General features: G+C 41.5%; 1 protein-coding gene and 2 non-coding genes across 3 annotated transcripts; all 3 read right to left on the bottom strand.

Moving 5' to 3' along the window:
- Positions 1–1,204: 1,204 nt before the first annotated feature.
- LOC133885125 (uncharacterized) lies at positions 1,205–1,676 on the bottom strand. Its single transcript, XM_062324775.1, has 2 exons — positions 1,542–1,676; positions 1,205–1,441 (listed from the first exon to the last, which is right to left on the bottom strand). Exons 1-2 carry the CDS (start codon positions 1,674–1,676, stop codon positions 1,205–1,207), a joined length of 372 nt encoding a protein of 123 aa, XP_062180759.1.
- Positions 1,677–11,648: 9,972 nt separating this feature from the next.
- LOC133885970 (small nucleolar RNA Z266) lies at positions 11,649–11,737 on the bottom strand. Its single transcript, XR_009903300.1, has one exon. It is a non-coding gene; the product is annotated as a small nucleolar RNA Z266 (small nucleolar RNA).
- A 336-nt stretch (positions 11,738–12,073) lies between these two features.
- Positions 12,074–12,163, bottom strand: LOC133885969 (small nucleolar RNA Z266). Its single transcript, XR_009903299.1, has one exon. It is a non-coding gene; the product is annotated as a small nucleolar RNA Z266 (small nucleolar RNA).
- Positions 12,164–23,540: the final 11,377 nt, after the last annotated feature.

Below are 23,540 nucleotides of genomic sequence, written 5' to 3'. Positions count from 1 at the left end.
ATCTCCTATATTACCATAAATATTACATAGAAATCATAACTCAAGGGTCAAATTAGAAACACGTAGAGTTTAAGTATTCAATAGTAAGTGTTAAATGGGTAAGATAATAGCGTGCCTAATTCATCTGTGCTAAACTGCTTAGTTCATATTGTCACACCTAAGTAGACTACACTGTCACACACAACCTCACTTAGTCGCTGTTATCAACGAGTAATATAATCCGACATATCATTTGCATTCCACTCGGCACACAAAGTATGGTAGAATGCATAAAAGTAACTAACAATGGCGGATGAGGATGATGGCGGCAGGCGTCGGTGAGGGGACGACGGGAGGCCTACCTCGACGGATGAGGATGATGGCAGTGCAGAGCACGGTGGCACGGGCTCCTCAATGTCGGGGTGCTTGTCAGGGAGGAGGCGACAACGGTGTGGGCTCCTCAGCGTTGGGGTAGTCGGGGATGAGGATGCAGGGGAAGACGGTGTTGGGGAAGGGGATGGAGACGACAGGGAGATGACGGTGGCCTCGGGGATGACCGGGAGAAGGAGCCGAGGAGGAATGGGCGGTGGGCACAACGGGACGTAGGCAAAATTAGAGGCTAGGGTTCCTAGATCCGTTATTTTAAACATATCATTAGTGATAGGTGAATTTACCATCCATCACTAATGATCGGATCAGAGTGACGGGTGCATTTAACACCCGTCATTAATGATCGGGTCACAGTGACGGGTGGATTTACCACCCCGTCACTGTGACATGGTAATTAGTGATGGGTGATAAATTCACCTATCACTAATAACCTCTTTAGTGACACGTGACGTTATCACCTGTCACTAATGTGATCATCCCTCTATTTACATGTATACTAGCTGCATCGTAAAGTAAAGTTAGGATTTGGCAGCAGGATAATCCGATGATGAGAAAAATGTACTGAATTAGCTGTCTCACTTGCATTCTCAATTTAACACACTTTTCCAATTAACTGACCTTTTCATTAATTTAGGATAAGTAAGTTCATCACTACAAAAGAAGGTTCGGATTAAAAAAAAATACCCATCCGGACTACAAAAGAAGGGTGCTAAATCCAAATTGCTAAATTTAGATTACCACCATAAACCTAGGGAAGTAATAAACTATGATTCATTAGTGTCGTTGTCGGAGTCGCCACTGGCGCTGGCCATCTCCTCATCCTCCTCCTCGTCGGTCATGTCAGAGTCACACATCTCCTCATCCTCCTCCTATCGTCCTCAGTCATATCAGAGTTCCCGCCCATCTCCTCATCCTCCTCCTCCTCATCGTCGTCGGTCATATCGGAGTTGCTGCCCATCTCCCCCTCCCCCTCCTCCCCCTCCTCATCATCAGTGTCGGAGTTGCTGCCCATCTCCTCATCCTCCTCCTCCTCCTCGTCGTCGGTGTTGGAATCGCCACCCATCTCCACATCCTCCGCCAGAGGTGTGCGATGGCCTCATCACTGACAGTGGCCTCCGTCGTTCCCTCGTCTTCGCTGATGAGTCCTGCCTCATGGACGCACGAGCGATCACCTTGTCGTTGACAATCACTTTCTCCTTCTCCTTCTCATCCTTCACCTCCATAGTCAAGAGGTCCCAAACGATGTAGTCATCGTCGGGGGCTGGTACCGAGGAAAACGATGCCAGGTCCTTGTCATTTGCGGCCATAGACAGTGCTGGATTAGAGGAGTAGGGCGGTGGGTGCGGTGGCGAGGAGGAAGGTTATGATGTGTAAATCGGAGGCTAAGGTTCTCAGGCCCGTTATTTATAAACATATAATTAATGATGGGTTATAGATACGGCCCGTCACTAATGACCAGGTCTCTCCATCCTGGGATTCGATCATTAGTGATAGGTGATTAATTAACCCGTCACTATCTATATCTTTATTGACACATGAAGTTATCACCCATCACTAATATGCTCATCCCTTTAAGGGATTTACCTGTATACTGGTTGCATTCTGAAACAAAGTTAGGATTTGGTAGCCGTCTTTTCATGCAAACATATCACAAATTTGAAGTTACATTGAAATTTAGACTTAACTTAATATTACAAATATTAAAATTTGAGGTTACATTGAAATTCAGACTTAACTGAATATTATAAATTTGAGGTTATATTGAAATTCATTTGGCATGTGGCAACCATTTTCGTGCTTTCTTTACATGGATCCCTTCGTTATGGTCGGAACGTAGGTATGGAGTCTTCTCATTCAGTGCAACCTATGGCATGATTGTAGTAGCAGAAGGGGGGATTTCATCAAATAGATTGTACTCATCCTCATCAACCACATTTTCAAGTCTGATGACCCGTCTTGTCCCGATGAGAAGCACATGAAGTTCCTTATTTGTCGTGTTCATCACATAAAACATGATACTTGTTTTCTATGGTGAAGGATCCTAGCTAATTTCTAATAGGCAAAGATAGGTCCTAATCCCATTCAAGGATATGTAGCCTGAGTAGGTTTCCATGCTCTTGTACAGTTCTGAAGAAAATTTTGGCAGCACCTCCCCGATGTTATCCAAATACACGTCTCGACAACGAGCCGAGAGGGTGTGTATCCGGATAACAATAGGGAGACGCTACCAAAATTCTCTCTAGAACCATACAAGATCACAAAAATCTACTACTCGGGTCACATATCCTCGAACTGTCTAAAGTACATGGACAACTTGGGAGCATGCATCTTCTTATAAATATGACGAGTTTCCAAGTCATATTTATAATCAAATATTCCCGAACGGGAGACGTAGGTTATGCATATAGACTAAGGGGGACAATCCACATATATCAAGATCTGAGAGAGGGAGCAAAAATTGTCGATTCCAACTCAAACCCTAGAATCCACCATGCATACATGAGCAAGAGGAAGAGGACAGGGAGGTGTCAAACCTTCAAAGGCCAGGTGCAGACACCAACTTCAAATCATCGAGATTTGATTTGGCCTCAACAGAATCGCCAGAAAATTTACCCCTTTGCCGAGCAGCTGTGGCGGACAGACACTGTCTAATTGTGCTACTCGATGAATAAAATAACGGTAAACATCACTCATTAGTGATGGGTTATAAGGACAACCATCACTAATGAGTGAGCCATTTGTGACTGGTCTCATAACAACCCGTCACTAATGAGTGGCCCCGACAGGGAGCCACCAAGGCTATATTTAGTGATTTAACATTAGTGATGCGTTATAAGGACACCCATCACTAATTATTTAATATTAGTGACGGGTGAAAATTGAGACCTGTCACTAATGACTTCTACAAGAAGAGATCGACTTTCAGAATAGAGGCATGCACGAAAACATAGAGTACTTCAATAAATCCCATTCAATAGAACATAACTAAACTTCAATGGACCACATCCTAAAGCAATGTCAGGATTTGGTAGCCGTCTTCACATTCAAGAACACAAATATACATCTAGAAACTTGAATTTAACTCAAATACAATATAGTTACGCATACATTACGTACTTATCCAAATATCCATACATCATTACACTTGAGCATTTGCGGAGCACGTAACCTCTGATATTTAACATAGTTGAAATCTACAATATTGTATCCTAGTACTTCATCGATATACATTAGTGCATGAATTAGTGCACTATCTTTTTCTCGACATGGACGACGCAATGCTTTACCATAGACAGTAAATAGTGTCTTATTAGCTGATTCCTTTCCACTTAAATGAAACCTTATATCAGCCTAGAAGTTGCCTTCAGCAATGAAGTCCACTTCGGGGCCATAAAATCTTAACCCAAGATGCTCCATGTCTTGATCAAAGATAGCATGAAAGCTAATTGCCGCAAAGATGTCACCAAAAATATCCTACAAACAAAGAAAATAAAATTATGAAAATAATACATGCTAACAGCCATGATCAAAACAACCAGATTACATATTACTGTACCATATCATATTCATCAAACTGAGCAAGCCTCTCACTGATCGAAGCCAAATCCTCTTTGCCCTCCTCAAGTGCTTTTATTTGAAAATAGTTCTAGTCAGGCAAAAAGAACCCTTGCTCCTCAAGCACTTTCAGGCACCCTTCAACGGCGGTTTTTTCAGAATGCAACAAAATCGGTGATGCATTTCCATAGGCCATAATAGTGATATCCCCACTACTTTCTTGCTTTGAACGTATGTCAAAAGAGATAGATAGCTTCACAAAATTCCTTCCATCTAGAGTGGATTACACCAAAGGTACAATACCACTTATCGCAGGTATTACCTCTTTAAGCCATAGGATCAGTTTCAACACCTACATGATAGGATGATATGAATTGAGCCTAATGTACTATAAACTTAATTAAATTGTTGTGTCCTAATGAGTGTTACTATGAAACTAACAATGAGGGAGAAAAAGAAAAGAGGTTACTATGATCGATCTCGATCGTGGCCAGTGGGGGAACGCCTGAAGGGTAGTTTACGCTTGGTGCGTGAGCCGAGGGAGGAGTTGTCGGGATCCATCCAAGTCCTCCACGGCGATAGCAACGACCCCTGCCACTACCTTGATCCATCGACCAAACCCTAGCGGGTTGAGGGGGGCGATAGCGTACGCCGGGCTATGGTAGAGGCGGGAGGATGGTAGTAGCATCAGCGATGAGGTGAGAACTGCGGCGGCGGTGGGAGGAGGAGGCAAGTAGATGTGTGTGGAGATGATAGTGATCGAGAGAGAGAAAAGGGTGGATAAGAGTGGTTGAGCAGATAGGAGTGGCCACCGAAGAAATTAGTGATGGGTGGACACCCGTCACTAATGAGTCAGTCATTAGTGATGGTAACACTACGATCCATCACTAATTACTTTAATATTAGTGACAGGTCTCATAATGACCCGTCACTAATGAGTAGGCTACATTTAGTGATGTGTGCTCCCATATACGCGTCACTAATAACTAAATTATTAGTGACCCGTCGCTAATATCTTTAGTGACGGGTCATTCGCTCGCCATCACTAATGAACCCTCATTAGTGATGGTTGTTGGTCGGGTCCCAGCCTGGGCCACACATTAGTGACAGGTCGGCATTGGACCCGTCACTAATAGTGCACTAGTGATGTGTACTGAGGAGCCATCACTAATTACGTGTCTCCTTTGATGGTTTCTTACGTAATGTATGAGGAAGCACTACAACAGAACAGTTCATCCACGCTGGGTCATCAGTGTCGGCTAGGTCAGAACCGATATTGATAAAGTATCAATACCGGTTTGTAACATCTCATGCTCAATCAATGATTTAGCCAGGTTAAACTGACACTGATACTCAATATTAGTGCCGGCTCTTGTCACAAACCGATACTAATACTATCATTGCAAAAAAATTTATTCAACCTGCCAGTGATGGTTGGAGAGGACCTAAAATTTTGGTTCAATGGGCCTTTGGCTCACGTCCGTTTGGCCAGCTCATCTCCGCGCTGATATTTTCTAACTACCCTGCACTCTCATCCACTCATCTCTCTCTCTCTATCTACCTTCTCGTGTCTACTACCACTCTTCCTCCTCCCTTGCCTCCACATTGCGTGAGCCCCTCTCGCCCTTCCTTGTTGCCGCCTCGCGTCGTGGTCATTGTGGGGGGTGGCATTGTCTGTGTCCTCCTTGGGCGAGCCCATCTGGCAACTGGTCGGTTTTGAGCTGCTCAAGGATAGTGGGGAGGTTGGCTTGTGGTTGTGGCCAAATCCGGCCATGGCGGCTGGTGCTGCTCCTCCGTTGTTGAGGAGTGCGCGTGGTAGGGGTGGTCGGCGAGGAGTGCGCGGTTAGCATCTTCGGTGTGTTCTTTGGTGGTAGCCTTCGTGTCCCTGTGTTTTTTTTTAAGGATGGAGCAAGGCTGGGCCAGTGAGCCGAGCGGGCAAGGGGGCCAAGCGGTCGCACCGACGATGATAGCTGAGCCGGCTTGATTCATTTACTTTTTTTGGCTCTCGAGGACCACTTTCACAACCAGTTGTACAACCTGCAGCCATTAGGGCATGACTTTCAATGCCGACCAATCACTACCGAATGCAAATTCGGCAATGAAGGACTCTTTGGAGCCAGCACTGAACTATCTTTATGTAGTAGTGAACTGTCTAAACAAGATTGAAGCATAACCTCATGTAGCGTGGGCACGTAATTTGACTATTGAATGTACCCACATGTCTATTTACTATTTTTCTCAGGATTTAATCTCAAAAAATACAAGCATCCATAGTGAGTATACAGACTTAAATCCGGATGGATAGATTACACAAAAAGACCATAACGAACTGAGTTAAATAACTCAGTTCGCGCTATGCTCCTTTACTTGCTTCGTTAGTGTCATATATATAGTATCAAGTTTCAAGTCAAAAACAGTAAGTAAACGTTTATGCCGTGACATTATATATTTATTGAGTAGCTGAATTAGGTCATTGTACTTTTGAAGAGAGATAGATAGATAGAGAGAGAGAGAGAGAGAGAGAGAGAGAGAGAGAGAGAGAGAGAGTAGAGTTTAGTGTATCAGAAGATAGTCCAATGAAATAGTTGGTATATATATTTTTTCTTTCAGGAAGAGAAGTTTAGAAACATATATAGTTATTTACCAGAGTCGGAATGTCAGATTTATCGTCATATCATCGGTAGGGTTATTATAATCACTACTACAAAATAGACGTTCATTGCCGGTTTCAAACCGAGCAGCACAAGAATGCTATTGCTCTCCTCTTCCTCTCTCAAGCTCCCTCTCACTCTACACCAAAAATCTACCCTCAAGAAGCAAAAGCTAGGTATGCAAGTCACACCACAGTGTTTCCCACCTCTCTAGTTCTCAATCCATCCAAGAAATTCTTTCATGCATGAAGTGTTGAAGGTTTTGGAAATCATGCATTTTTCGTCACCGCTTTATTCTGAAATTTCAGCACATTGTCGTCCCTTCTCCAAGCTTTTCCTTCGATTCTTTCCCAAATCGATAGCCACAAACCTTGGCAAAGTACCTTGGGTAAGTCTCCTATGCTTTCCATGTGAGAATGCATGAATTAGTTAGCATTTGGATGAGTTTTGTGAGCTGCAGTCCAGGATTGGTGGAGCACTGGTGTTCTTGAGGTTATTGAGCTAGTGTGTGAAGTTTGATTGAGTTGAGCTAGTGATTTAAGCTTGTGGAGTGGGTAAATTAGGTATAAAATCTATGCAGCAGTGCCAAACATGCTTACCCTCGATTAGAGAGACATGCAAGTCGAATCGGTCGAAGAATCGTCGAAAAACTCGTGTTTTGCTACAACCCGGAGGTTCTGGTTTAATCCAAGTACTTTTTAACAGAGAACCCCCACCAGGAAATTCCGGTACCCAGAAGCTCCGAGTTAAACCAGGAACCTCCGGATTCTACTGTTCATCAGTCGTTTTTCTTTTTTCATTTACTTTGCTGGTAGCTTGTAAATTTAATATTTAATTCATACGAACTCAAAAAATCATTAGACAATTTGTATTAGCTTCATATAAGTATAAGATACATGTTGAAAATGTTGGAACTCTAGAAATAATTTTTGATAATTAATTATTTATTTAAATGTGTTCCGGCTTAATTAAATCATAGTTAATTAATGTGATGTCCTAAAATTATGAAACCCCTTGGACATTCATGTTATGATCAGTGCTATCTAGGAAAAATATACTTTAGTATGAAAGTTTTGTTTAAATTGTGAAGCTCATTTAATCTTGATAACTAGCTTAATTACGGTACTTTGTGAGGAGACCTTAAATAAATCTTGATAACTAGCTTAATTACGGTACTTTATAACATGAGCTTTCGCACTTCAATTCATATGATTCTTGTTGCATCATGTTATTTACTTAGTACCTCATCTGTTGTTATATTTTCATGGTATTCGGTGTGTGTATCATAGGATTTCACAACATTAATTGTGATGCACCGTTCTTTCTTTTAGTGGTCGACGAACTAGAGGATGATGGAGATATTCTTGAGGTGGAACCTGATTGTGATATAGTGTGTGAAGCAATTGAGCAAGGCAAGAATCTAAGCATACTTAACCTAATACTTTGGATCATGTGGTGTCTAAATGGATAAACAATGATTTATGTATGTTATGCATGTTGGATAGTCGATGTCGGGAAATCAGATATAACCACCTATGTTGATGCATTTACCCTACATTGATTTTATTACTATTTCCTATCCTTGTGACCTGGGTTTAACTTGATGTCGTTTAACCTAAAAGATATCCAAAATGCTTAGGTCACTGGAAGAAGTCAAGCAGTAGAATGTTCCATCGTTCACAAGTATAGGAATTAATAACTTACATAATGAAAACAATGTTGGGGTTGTATGGGTGTGAGGATGAGACGAGATGTGGGCGATGATAGGGGTAGGTCGGGAGAGGAACCCGGATGCCATAGGCCGCTTGCATCGGTTAAGTACCGATCGTTGGTGCCGTTGACTTTAGCACTTTTTTGTACTTACCACATATCGATCTAATGGTAATATAAGCCAAGGACAGTAAGTCGTCACATTCATTTGGTGAGAATCTCTAGGATCAAGTCTTTGAAGAGTCTGAGCAGCAAGGTGGAAGAGGCAAGTGTCTTTGAACATTTTGTTCCTAGTTTTTCAAATGTGTTCTTTATTTCAAATATCCACGCTGTTAATTCTGAATCTCATTTACTTATAGTGCCATGTTCCATATATCCCTTGTCGTCGTAGTTGTTAGTAGTGGTTATGTTGGGTAACTTATGCTAACCTTGCACAAGAGTATGGTTGGGTTGTTGGTTAAACATGATTAATGAACTATGCAACTAAGAGTTCAAAATTCTAGTAATTGTTGTAGCAACATGGAACATAGAGATGTTGAGCAGAATGTTAGATGAGGGTGGTGCGGGAATGCACAGGTGCGTCGAAGCACTATGGTTGGTGGTGGTGTTTGCTCAGTATCCTAAGGCTGATTAATAGTTCAACCACGAGACTTATATGGGTATGACCTGACCAATTAATTAGAAAATCCTCAATGTAGTATAAACCAATGGTGGTGTAGGAAGGAAAGAGTGATTCTTTCTGAAGCTATAAGGCACAAGAGGGGGCTTCTGGGTGGTGCGGTGTCACTTTGACGGTGGTGAAACCTCAGTGGGCTTATTCTTGTTAGGAGGATGTTTTGTAACGACCTTGTATTGAAACCTAGCCACACACCTCGAAAGTGTGTAAGTGTTGTGATGGCACATTCATACGGGAATCATGACTCGTGGGTAAAGTTGGACGACCTCTGTAGAGTGTAAAACTGATATATCAGCTGTGCTCACGGTTAAGAGTGGTGTGGTCCCTTCACATGATTAGTTGGTTTGGTTGATGGTTGGTTACATGCAATGGGTAGCAGTTGGTGGTTGGTTATCTGTGATGAGTAGCAGCTGGATGGTTGGTTATCTGTGATAGGTAATAGTGGATGTTTCTTGGTTACCTGCGATGGGTATCAAGTTGGTTGGTTTGGGAACCTGATGTGGAATTTAGGTAGATGTTTCTAGAAGTAGAAGTTTAATAACGATTCATCTAGTTATATAGGATACTTTTATAACTCTTGCGTTAGCATAGTTGTCATTTATGCAAATTATAAATGTTACAGTCTGTTCCTTTATTTAAGCTTACATGTTATTTATTTCACACACCTGTGGAGTACGATATGTACTCATACTTGCTATTTCCATGTAAATGTACTTCAAAACACTGCTCATATAATGAAGGAGAACCAGACTACTTCACAGATGAAGATGAAGATTGTATCAATTGCTTGTGGAAGATGGGAGCTTCGCTGTGTTTTGTTAGTGTGCTTTGGTTAAGAACTTGAGGTCCTTCTATTTATTTAAGTTAAAACATTATAATAATAGCACTGCGTGTGATAAACTGATGAAGTCACTGCATGTATGAAACTTGATCCTAGCATACATGTAGTTTACATCTGGTTTTGTTCCTTTATAAAATTGGATGTGAAAATTTGATGGGCCACAAGATGTCATTCTTCATTGAATTAGGAACCACGTGCGAATCGCCTCGTTCTCCAGTCCACAATCTGCAGCTGATGTGCATGTGATTCTTAACAGGTATCCGACAAACTGACATGTATGACCTGAGAACTTTCTCTGGTGCAGTTGCCTCCTCTGCTGGTGAGACCTCCATGATCATAAATCTTCCGATAGGCATCTTTGAGGGACCTCGGACACGATGCCACTCCTAGATTGCTCATTATCGTGACCCTCTAGAGCATCAAATATCTACACATAAGTGAAAAAAGTTTTGAGAACGTATACGATAATATGTACAGCAGATGCATTCATATACTTTTGAATTACCCTATCGCCTCCACAGGCGTTTGATTGGTCCAGATTGAGGTAGTTGCTCGGGCTGCCTTCTTCATTGTTTGAAGGCGGCACATCTCCTTCTGGCACCTGGGCCGAATCAACGGTTGATAGTGCCATCCCTTCTTGAGAGTTCTGCATATGATGATGATGAGTGGTTGAGTATTCTACAGATAGGGAGCCGAGGAAGGACGGAAATAGAAAGAAAGCTAACGAGGGAGGAGAGAGGCTGTCGAAAGATAGTGCATACACATACAATATTATAATTTAATACATTTTATGACCACATTTAACAAAAATCATATCTTACATAGCAAAAAAGGCTCAAATAGGCACAAATGTACTGAAAAGTGACATGTTGATATTACAAGTCACATAATCTTATATAAAAATAATGATGATTACAACCAGAATTAGGATTATAACAAATTTACACGTGAAATCACACTTCTCCTGATTTTAAAAGTTAGCCAATTTTAACTTAGCTTGGATGACTTGACTGTTGTATACCACAACAGCTTCATGTTTCGACTTGTATCCTTTGTAACACGCTCATTTGAATCCATTAACTTGTGTGTGGTATGCCTCCCAACTGGAGAACACTCCACTTTGACAACTACGATGGATAACATACCATGTTATAGCAGTCATAAATTTTGGAAAATATGCAAAAATGATTGCAAAGTAGTAATCATTAACCACAATAGAGAGAGGACCTTATGCTGTCGTATAGCTAACCTAGAAATTAGACCAAGCTAAGCTAATATTGCAAATGTAAGCAATACCTCATAATGCCAAAATATAATACTTGACGATAAAAATGGATAGTTCAAGTTGAAATAAAATAATATATTCACCAAGACTGTAACTTAGAATTTTAAAATACAATACTTGAATGACTTGAATAAGATATTCACTAAGATTATACCGCATCAGATTATGAAGATAATTATATACGACTGTAAGCTTGTCTGGGATAGTGAAAAGACGTGCAAGGTGCATGTATAATAACCATTCCAGTCGAGCTTTGCAGTCATATGTACGGTATATAGTTATCTACTTTCATTATTTTCTCATCAAACTTCTATAGGGGAATGAATCACATACATGACAAAATTGATTTTCATTGCAACCATGACAAGTGTCTCATGTCACTCCAGTTAACACACAAGTTTAATAATATCCTCATTTACATAAAAAAATACATTTGATCGTCTTAAAATACAACAGGATTGGTACATTTCATTTGCATACGCACTCTACGTTGTAATGTTGTTCTTCTAATTAAGAGCGAAACAAACACTAGAACTTTTGTAGTGATAAAAGTGTTTGGTAGAATGGCAGATCAGATAGAAAATATGCCTCAAAAGTTAAGCTGACAAGGTGTCTTTGCACATCTAATTGATTCATCATTCCGGCCAACCAACTTTGCAGTCAAAGCGCAAGTATACAAGAACTGGGAAAAAACCACAAAATACCTAAAACAGCCAGTAGTGGTAACATTCAGCAAATAGGCACTCACACCAAGCATCTTAATAAAATCACAGAGAACATGTGCATAGTAAAAGACTACTCAAATGGAAATATGACTTGAGTTTAGGCACTCCCGGTATGACACTACTCGCAAGTGAAATCAACTTGCTGGTTTGGCGCATAAGGCTACTTCACGGTTTACGCATCTAGCTTTTGAACCAGTCATGCGGCTCATGCTCATGCCAAGTGCCAACAGAAAAATATAACACTCGCAAGCTCAGTTAATGGATTGGCAGGTTAGACAAAAATTTATGCCTCAAAAGTTAAGCTCATAAGGTGACTTCGCACATCTAATTGATTCATCACTCCTGCCAACCAACTAAAGAGAAATATAAAAAAAAATTGCGAAATTTAACATTAGATGCAATGGAATGTCCCACCCGTGAAAATCAACTGCTGGAGTGGACGAGGCACATGACAAAATATAGGTGGGTGTCTATATCTAGACCCATAGAGAAACCTAATGCCACACATAAGTCATATAGTTACAAACCCTTTGACAATGGACAACCATTTGAAAAAAAGATACACTTCAACTGCATATTGACAATGGACAGCCATTTGAAAAAAAAAAGATACAACAATGGACACTGAGACAAAGAACACAGATATATTAGAAGAGATATAATTTATTACAGCTGCTGCTGAAATTAAACATGGAAACAAGACTCACAAATAGTACGGATATATACTTATTCAGTGCAACATCAATAGGAACAAAACTAGTAGTGAATTGATAAAACAGTGACATAGGTGTTCTTTTTAAACATTTGATTACAACAGTTTGTCCCAAGGATCACTTTTGCTCTGCTCCCTAACTGTTCAATAGCACATCATAAACCAGGTATAGCAACAAATTTCAGCTAGCTAAGACCTTAATGACAGCCCCCTAACGCCACATCACATAGGTGTGGCTGGTGTCCTTTAGTAAGCAAAATAACAGTGTTTGGAATTGAACCGAACCAATGATCAATCCACCACAGAGCTAGAACCAATTCTAGTGGAAAGACATAAATCAATTACAGCCTATGAATTGATACTCGCATCAATATTGACAGCAGTAGCTAGTGCAAGTGTACTGGAAGAGCAGAAAGCTCCCTGCCAAAGATTGTAATTCACTGAACTAAACGAGGCTCAGCCAACCAAAATGCAGGAGAGCTATCACAGAACAGAGGTAAAACCGAGCCTCACTTAATAATCTTAGAGTTAATATCACCAAGGTCTAAGCTAGTGTACTAAAGCACAACCTAGTTTCGGTACGTGATAAAAATCATTGAGCATTTAACAAAATCAAAGCCACCAAGCTATCCAGATCACATCAATAAGCATCTCAACCGAAGCAAACCCTAGCTCACATCAGACCAAAGCAAAGCTACTAGCCGAAGACCGACACAGAGGGGGAGGAGACGACGACTTACCTCTTGGAACTTCTCCTCTGTCGGGTGGGCGAGGATGATGACGACGACGTGGGTGGGCGAGGACGATGATGGCATGAGCAGCCTTGGGGATGGGAATAGCAGGATGACAAGGTCAGTAGTGTGGGCATGCGAGGAGGACAGCGGCTACCTCCTATATCTTCTCCTCCATCAGGCGGGCGAGGATGATGGTTGGAACAGCGGGGCCGAGCGATGCTCCAGGGAGGGGCAACCCTCCAAGTGGCAGGGAATGCGAAGGTCAACGATGGGACTAAGGCGTCGTGGGCTCCAGGAATGAGGACGGTGGTGTCAGGGACACTCCGGGGCGGCATGCAAATCGGTGGCTGCAGGTAGAGGCGAGGAAATTTTTCTAAGTGTTGGCTGGCCAATCAGCCACGTAGAGCTTTTATATGGAGGGAGCTTCACTGCTGGCTCAACATTTCAGCTGGTAGTGAAAGGGAGCCTTCACTGCCGGCATATGAATTCCACCAGTAGTGACACACCTTTCACTATCAGTCCAAGATGTCCACCGACAATGAAAGCTCCTTCAATTCAGACATCAGTGGAGCCAAAAAATTGTGCGTGCTGCATGCGTCGAGCGTCGAACCAACGACCTGCCCCTAAATACGACCAAACAGATGAAACAAACCGTTGCGATACTAAAGTGTTTTTGTTTTGGTTGGTAATGAATATGTTAATTGACAATTTGTTAAGCTCCAATCAATCAGCAAGCCCCAACATTCATATTAATTTTGATTTCAAAAAATATTTATTTTAATTTCAACTTGATATATACCTAATTATCATTCCTAAAGTTTGCTATATACCTAAATTTCATGGATAATTTTTAGCCACCCCTCTAACTCTATGGGAAACGTTGTATGGTTAAGTGGCACAAGAGGGGGCTGCTGCAGCGATGTAATCGTCTATTAGCGGTGAAACTTCAATGGCTGCTGCAAGTTGGCGGGAGCTTTGTAAAGGCCTTGTAGTGATACCCCGACTCCATACCTCGGAAGTGTGAAGCAACACTTGCACTCTGCAGAGTATGTATCTGGTCGATCAATTGTGCTCACGGACAAGAGCAAACTTGGACTTCTTCAGGATTAGATGGGATCAGGGTTTGGTATGGTTGGTTGGGTAGCCGTGTAATAAAATTACCTGGTTAGTCTTGGTAGTCGGATGGAATCCGATGAGTCATTCCTCGTGTTACAGTAGTGTCCTCACACCTGGTAATAGGTTGCCTGATGTTGGAGTCGTAGGTTAAGTTGCTTAGTGCAGTTAACCGTGTCTAACTTTCTCTTGACTTAAGCCCCATAGCATGTTTTTCCTACACTTATGGAGTACATTTTTGTACTCACACCCATTGTCCCTTCTCTTGCATCCCCTTTGCTGATCAGAAGCCGTCAATGAAGCTGCTACCTTCGAAGAGGACGACTTTGACTCGGAGTTGCTGTTCTAGGTTGGTGTGCCCCCGGTCGACGCATGTGGATGATGGAAGCCCGCTGGCGCTGAAGATCTTTAGTTTCACTGTGTTTTCTTTTAGACTCTCGTGTTTTTTGTTATAGTTAAATAACATTGTAATAATGACACTGTGATGATACACTAATGATGTAAACACATGTATGAAATTTGATCCTGGCATACATGTGTTGTGCCCGATTTTTTTCCTTTAAAACTAGGTATTACAAAAGTGGTCTCAGAGCGTGTTGACCGTAGGATGCAGCATAGATAGAAAGGATGTGGTAAGGATCTATGTTTGTACAAACTACTTTTGCAAAAATTGTTTTCCTTTCAGTGTTTCTTCTCCCTGTTTATTGCTCTCTATTAAACTGTTACTAATTTTTTGTCTTCTTCAAAATTTTAGAAGGCCTGCATGAAGATCACCCTGCACAAGCGCGTGCTGGTTCCTGAGCTAGAGGTCCCCGCTGGTGCTGTCCAGGCGCACCAACCCTCTGCCGAGTTCTACTCCGATGGACAGCTCGCCGGTTACTTCGCCCGTATGCTGTTGTCACACCCGGTTTTAACGGCCAAAACCAGATACAGCTTATGTGTGTCCAGGATGTTCAACACACATAAAGACGTCACAGGTGAAGTAACAAAGTAATACTTTTATAGAATAAACGTTAAACTCTTACAGCAATTGACATATATTGTCTTCTATGAAGATATTTGCAGCGGAACAGAAGCAATGGTGCCCAACAACACTGCAGGCAACCGACCGGGAGACACGCACCTAGAATGTCACAACCTCATCTTGATAGTCTTCAACATCTTCACTCACTGAGCAGCAGCACACATGTCGCATGGTATAGAGAAAATAGCAAGTGTAAGCATATGACACGCTCAACAAGTGTGGGAAAGATAATGATATGCAGGCTTATATCAAGAATAGGCTAACATATGGTATATTGAACAGAGACATTCATATATCCCGAGAACACAATGCTATGGCATGGGTTGTGGTAGATCATCCACTGAGAGGAAGAATGATCAATGAAGATGAGATGGGTGACGGTTGTGACATGCTGTGGTTGGCAATCACGTTTTGGTCGTTTCGCTGCACAAATAGGGACGGGCTCCTAGGGTCACATAGAAGACTCGATGGGACACTCCGTGACACAGTTGGTGCATCCATATAGCTTTTGGATTGATGGGGAATGCGAATGCAAATCCGGTGCGCGCGCAGAACGCGTCCAGAAACCGGACAGCGGGTATGTCAACCTTGATTTCCATGGTTTGGCTGCTCTACTGGCCGATCTGGTTGGTGAGGGCATGGGGAACATCATGGGACATGTGCTGATGAAAGGGCATGGTGAACGGTGCACTATTTGGCTGGGAACGTCGATGCCAATCGGCTACAACGTAGCTATCCGTTACGGTGACGACCATGATGATGTAGATCGGGCTTTGGCTGGGGCTAGTGCTTGGCTAGGAACTTAGTATGATGGTAAAACAGTAGTTAGGGAGGAGAAGAAGGGGTCCTCACCTTGATTCGATTGTCAAGGAAGGATTATTCGTGAAGAAGACAACAACATAGTGCATTACGGGCGGCTGCGGCAGCGGCTCTGGCGAACGGCGGCGCACGGACAGGGCAGCAACGATGTTTAGGGCTTGGTGGCATGGAATTGGGGTAGGAGAGGGCGTGAAAATCATATTTATAGGGCTAGGGCCGGCTAGTTGAGGTGGAGTCCAAGCCGAACACGAATCGGATTCGAGTTTGAGCCAGTTACGATTTCCTTTTTCACAGCTCTCTATTCGGAGGATAATATCTCCCTTGTTCGGGCTCCAAATTGGATGTTTCTGTACTCTAAATTCTACTACTCAAAAAGATATACAAAATTGGTATTCATTGGAACTTCTAAAAATGCCAGCTTGATTTCCAAAAGAGTGTCACAAGATATACTGTTTGAACTCAGACTTATCTGCGCACCACTTATTTCTGGCGCTATAACTCCTAGCAACATTATCCAAAAGGGGACTTTCATATATTCAAATCAAAGCTCTCGACGAGACCTACAACTTTGGTATTGTCAAGATTTGCATTTGAGGCTGTTTTGAACTCCGAAACTTGATGAAAATATAAGGTTGTCCAGGACTCCGCGAAAATTTGCAAATTTCGTGGATCCTTTATTGGGCCATTTAGAGGACTTAGCTAAGGATTTGGACTTGAGCAAGATTGAGCTCAAAGACACTTTAGGTATATCTAGGGTTTAGAAAAGAAACTTTTGCAGAGAAATTTGAATAGGGTTTGAATTTGAATTGAGCTTGGAGTGAATTTAAGAGAAACGAAAAATGAGGTTGAACAAGAATAGGAGTAGAAAAGGACTTTAGATTTGGATTTGGGTAAAATTTGAGAAAGAGGATAGATTGGCTTTAAAAAAGAATTTCAATAAGATTCGAATTGAACTAGAGAAGGATCAGGTATGATCAAAGATTAAATAGACGATGAATTCAAAGATTTTGAATTCCAACCATTAAGATCCTTAACAAGTTTACTACAGAGTTTTGTAAACATATCCTCAAAATCTTTTTCACTCAAAACACCAAAGATAAAGAAAAAGAAAAGGAACTCTAATGCATTTATCTGACTCCTAACAAAACTCAGCATGCAATGCACACAAAATAATTACCTATTTTGATCAATTGATTAAGAAAATAGGTTTTACACCTATACTACTGGTGAAGCTATTCAATAATCTTGGAAAATTTTAAAAAGTTGTAAATTCTAAAAATCAGGGTGTTACAAATCTCGCCCTCGAGATTCAGGCAGATCAAAAACGAGATAAGGGATCTTGATCTTCAAGTTTTCTTCTCGCTTTCCAAATTGATTTTTCTTCTCAGTGCTAACCTCATTGCCCTGACATACTCTGCTCACTTTGCTTTTGACGTCTTTCGCAACTGTCTTGACAAATCTTGATTGATTAACCTGATATGTTGGATTTTCTCGAATATTCTATTCCTGGTATCTTCAACAGTTGTAGTTATCTCTGATGTACTATTCTAACTTTTTTGACATGTTTCACATAGGACCATATACTTTTCTACACCACTCTTGTTTCCATACTACTGTTAAGAATCCTTGAGATCATGATACATCTTAGTGTTTTCTGATTCCTAAGAATTCCATAGCTTTAGCACTCCTGATAAGTTTCCTTTATTATTTTTTTAATGATCTTCTCATCTGTTGATTGACCTTGACAGACCTTCTTATCCTTGAAGATTTAGTAAGGCATATCCTAATTCCAAGGAAAGAGTACTTGTTCTTAGCAATCACTTCTGTGGTCGGAGTGCAGCTTCTGGGTACTGTCCTTCCTTTAGCACACTTTATTACCGCATTACCTTTGCTGACTAGCCATTTCCAATATCTGTCTTTAGGTTCTAGAACCAAGAGGAAGACTACCCCCCTTAAAAAGGAGCGGACTTCTCTGACTTACATTTCCAGTTCTTGATAAGTAGATAAACATGTAGCCTTTGACATGGAATATATCACTCTTTTTTTTTGTGCCTACTGAGCTTCTGTGGGCTTGATGGGATCTCATCGATCTTGGCTATCTTGAGTTACAACTTGAAAGTCGTGACAGTCTAAATGTTGAACTGAGATCTTCATATGGGATTTGGTGTTGATCCAATTCCGTGCGGGGTACTTCATGGGACATCTTTTGACTCAGCGTGTAGGTTCTCCACAATGGACACAGACCTTATTGCAGGTGCAAGGATCCTCAAGGGACATCAATTGGCATAACATCATTCTTCTTCATAGAAAAAACACACCTTCCTTGTAGGGGTACTCTGCATATTTTCTCTCGACCTGTGAAACTTCCTGGTTGACAGAACAAAGTGATTGTTCAGGAGTGGAATCTAGCCGAGAACTGTTGTTTGCTTGATGGTCTTCAAAGGCCTTCTTCCTCTTCTGGTTGTTGCCTTGCTTTCCACGCTCGTCTTCTGCACCTAGAGCTTCGATGATCTGTAGCAGACTTTCTATATTCCGAGTCATGCCTTGAAGGATTTGAGTCTGCGTCTCCAAAAATTGTTCCTTGTTGAATTAAGGTGACATCTACTGGATGTTGTCGTTGTTGTTGTTGGTACCTTTACCAAGCTAATCTTTCTTTGTGTTCACCATCTGATTGGGATTGAGGCAAAAGGTTGGGGCAAGAAGATAAGGGACTAAAAGGAGAAAACCCAGCTATACTATTAACTATAGAGATATATAAGGAATGCCACTGTTACCAGATGCTAAAGCATCACATGACGCTTTCCAGTACTCAAACAGAAAACCCAAATCACACAAGACACACAACACAAACACACAGTACCAACCTCACTCTAATGTTTATGAAGATTAGGGAAAATCCTCCTGTAACTTGAAGAACTAAAACTGGCAGCAGCACAGAGGTAGATCTTCATGTCTTCAATGTTGTGGTAGATGAATCTTCCTTGTTGCGAAGAGTCATCAACTTCATGATCATAATCTTCATACGAGGTAGAAGCATCGAATGAGATCTTCAAGTGCAACCTTTTCGAACAGAGTAACTGGGATGGTTCAACAACTAATAGTTTGAAAGGAGGAGTGTTGCAAATTCATTTTTCTCAATATATTGAAATGGGTAAGTAGAGAGAGAAACTGAGAGGTCAGAAAAGCACGGGGATGGGTTTTTCAAAATAGATTTTTAAAAATATAACCTTATGGCATGACCATTCTATCTAGGCTTGCGTCCTATGGTCAATATGGCCCTGATACCACCTCTGTCACACTCGGTTTTAACGGTCAAAACCAGATGCGGCTTATATGTGCCTAGGATGTTCAATACACATAAGGACGTCACAAGTGAAATAACAAAAGCAATACTTTTATAGAATAAACGTTAAACTCTTACAGCAATTGGCATATATTGTCTTCTATGAAGATATCTGCAGCAGAATAGAAGCACTGGTGCCCAACAACACCGCAGGCAATCGACCGGGAGACACGCGTCTAGAACGTCACAATCTCGTCTTGATAGTCTTCAACATCTTCACTCACTAAGCAGCAGCACACATGTTGCATAGTATAGAGAAAATAGCAAGTGTGAGCACATGACGCGCTCAACAAGTGTGAGAAAGATAATGATATGCAGGCTTATATCAAGATAGGCTAACATATGGTATATTTGCATAAATACGAGTAATGAAAACATATTTGGACTCAAAAAGTATTAAACAATTATTAAGTGAATGTATGTAACCCAAACAGTCCAACACCCAACATATAAGGCTCCCCACCTTGCATACCATAACCGTCTAGTACTCCCTGTACTATAACCAAAACCATAACCAAACTCATAACCACAACCCACTAATCATGTGAGGATCCAAGTCTCCCATAACCGTGGGCATGGCTGTTGTAACGGTTTTTACGCTCTACATAGGTTGTCCAGCTTTCCCCCCGAGTCAGTGAATTCCATGTTGCCGTGTTTGCAAGACACTTAACACACGTCAGTGGTGTGCCATCAAGAAATCACTAAATAACAATGTCCACTAACAAAGACTAATCCAGTATACGTCTGCCCACTAGGTTTCACTGCTAGGATTTACGCGAGTTCAACTCCTACCCAGAAGCCCCCTTTTGTGCCGACACAACACACACTGGATAGACTCTAACTAGTATACAACGCCTTACCCATATCAACCTCGTGGTTGGTACGTTACTTCTTGGGTTATCGCTCCACGAACAGGTCGTTACTTAGATTACTTGAGCAAACACTAAACCAACATCATAACCATGACAACCATCAAAACCGCTTTGCTCAAGGCCTTAGGTTCCATGTTGCTAGATCATTAACACTTTAACCATCATTGTTGAATAAGTTCATTAGTCAAGATCATGACACTTCCCAGTATCCCAAAAGCATGGCTAAGAAATCTACCCACCAAAAATACATAACCATAAACCATATAGGTTCCAAGGGATGATAAGGGAAAATCTAAGGAAAACCCTAACATTGGTGACTACCCATCATATTGACAGATATTGCATGCAATTTGTAAAGCAAAACATTTAAAACATAGGTTCAAGATGATCAAGGACACTTGCTTTTTACCCAATGCTGCTCAGTGTTGTCGAAATCTTGGTCTTGAAGTCCCTCGAACTGCTCCGGAACATTATCGACTAATAGCGAGAACTACCGACAAACAACACAAAGGAAAACACTAAGAACAACATACCAAACATCATTAAAAATACTTTAAAAATACTATAGTTGGATAGGTATGATTTTAGGAACATTTAGATGCAAGAATCGTCTAAATCGGAGTTAAGATGAAAAGAGAACAACTTTTGGGAGATGGATTAGAATGAAAAGGAAATGCTGATTTACCGGAACTATCTTTCTATGAAAAAAGAGTTTATTGCAGAGTCACTACGTCAGGCTCGATAACATCATTGCACAAGATTCAAGAAGTATAGGACTGACTAGCTTAAGGAGGATAATGCATTGCTGACTTGGCATGCTATACAACTACCATATAGGATTAAAGAAGGGATACGCTAAGGTCTAGTATCGACCACCCATGATAATATGGCTGGTGTTATGCTTCTAGGTTATGGATACTACCAGTAAGTCTGTGTAGTGGCGGTGGTTTGGGTTTTGTCGGAGATGGCGATTGGGGATGTGACCACTGACATCGATATCGGGCTTCGATGGCATCTCAGTGAAACGAGGGAAGCATAGTAGAATGTAGAAAGACTAACTCAGCGGTATGGTTGGTTTTAGAAGGGGTCATCCGAGGTAGCAGCAAAACAGCGATGGCTGCTGCTAGGTTTGGTGGTGACCACGAACAAATGCAGGAATGAAGACGCTCGCGTTCCCAGAGATTGTCTATGAAATTTAAGAAACTGTTTGAATAGACATTCATATATCCCGAGAACACTGCTACGGCATGGGTTTTGGTAGATCATCCATTGAGAGGAAGAATGATCAACAGAGATGAGATGGGTGATGGTTGTGATATGCTATGGTTGGCAAACGCGTTCTAGTCGTGTCGCTACACAAATAGGGATGGGCTCCTAGGGTCACGTAGAAGACTCGATGGGACACACCGTGACGCAGTTGGTGCATCCATACGGCTTTCGGATTGACGGCGAACGTGAATGCAAATCCTATGCACGCGCAGAACATATCCAGAAACCGGACAGTAGGTATGTCAACCTTGATTTCGATGGTTTGGCTGCTCTACTGGCCTACCTGGTTGGTGAGGGCATGGAGAACATCATGAGACACGTGCTGGTGAAAGGGCATGGTGAACGGTGCACTAGTTGGCTGGGAACGTCGATGCCAATCTGCTACAGCGCGGTTGTCCGCGACGACGACGATCATGGTGGTGTAGATCGGGCTTTGGCCAGGGCTAGCGCTTGGCTGGGAACTTAGTATGATGGTAAAACAGTAGTAAGGGAGGAGAAGAAGGGGTTCTCACCTTGCTTCGATGGTTGAGGAAGGAGGATTCACGGAGAAGACGACGAGGTAGTGCATTATGGCCGGCGACGGCAAACGGTGGCGCACGGATAAGGCAGCAGCGACGTCTAGGGCTTGGTGGTGTGGAATATGGGTAGGAGAGGGCGTTCAACTCATATTATAGGGCTAGGGGCAGTTGGTTGAGGTGGTGTCCAAGACGAACACGAATCGGATTCGAGTTTGAGTCAGTTACGGTTTCTTTTTTCGCAGCTCTCTATTCCGAGGATGATATCTCCATTGTCCTGACTCCAAATTGGACGTTTCTGAACTCTAAATTGTACTAATCGAAACAATATACAACTTTGGTATTCATTGGAACTTATGAAAACACCATCTCGATTTCCAAAAGTGTGTCACCACATAAACTGTTTGAACTCAGACTTATCTGCGCAGCACTTATTTCGAGGGCCATAACTCTTAGCTCCATTATCCAAAAGGGGACTTTCAGAAGTTCAAATCGAATCTCTCGACGATACCTACAACTTTGGTATGGTCAAGATTTTCATTTGAGGCCGTTTTGAACTCCGAAGCTTCATGAGAAGATGAGGTTGTCCAGGACTCCGCAAAAATTTTCAGATTTCATGGATCCTTTATTGGGCCATCTAGAAGACTTGGCTAAGGGTTTGGACTTGAGCAATATTGAGATCAAAGACACTTTAGGTATATATAGGGCTTAGAAAATAAAATTTTTAAGAGAAATTTAAATAGGCTTTGAATTTGAATTGAGCTTGGAGTGAATTTAAGAGAAACAAAAAATGAGGTTGAAAAATAATAGGAGTACATAAGGAATTTGGATTTGGATTTGGAAAGAATTTGAGGAAGAGGATAGATTGGCTTTAAACAAGGATTTGAATAAGATTTGAATTGAACTGGAGAAGGATCAGGTATGATCAAGGATTGAATAGATGATGAATTCAAAGATTTTGAATTCCAACCATTAAGATCCTTAACTAGTTTAATACAGATTTTGGTAAAACCTTTTCAAAATCTTTTTCACTCAAAACACCAAAGAGAAAGAAAAAGAAAAAGAACTCCAATGCATTTACCTGACTCCTAACAAAACTCAGCATGCAATGCACACAAAATAATAACCTATTTGATTGATTGATTAAGAAAATAGGTTTTACACCTATACTACTGGTGAAGCTATTCAATAATCTTGGAAAATTTTAAAAAGTTATAAATTCTGAAAATCAGGGTGTTACAGTTGTGGTACATGCTTTAGGGTTTGGGCTACCACGACGCTCCACTCAACAAAGGAGTTAGAGTTCCGCTTGAAGGTTGTGGTTACT

This window comes from Phragmites australis, chromosome 11 (genome assembly GCF_958298935.1).
Source record: "Phragmites australis chromosome 11, lpPhrAust1.1, whole genome shotgun sequence".
NCBI lineage: Eukaryota > Viridiplantae > Streptophyta > Magnoliopsida > Poales > Poaceae > Phragmites > Phragmites australis.
Note: the sequence above shows the minus strand (reverse complement) of the source record. Positions and strands in the feature narration are given on the sequence as shown.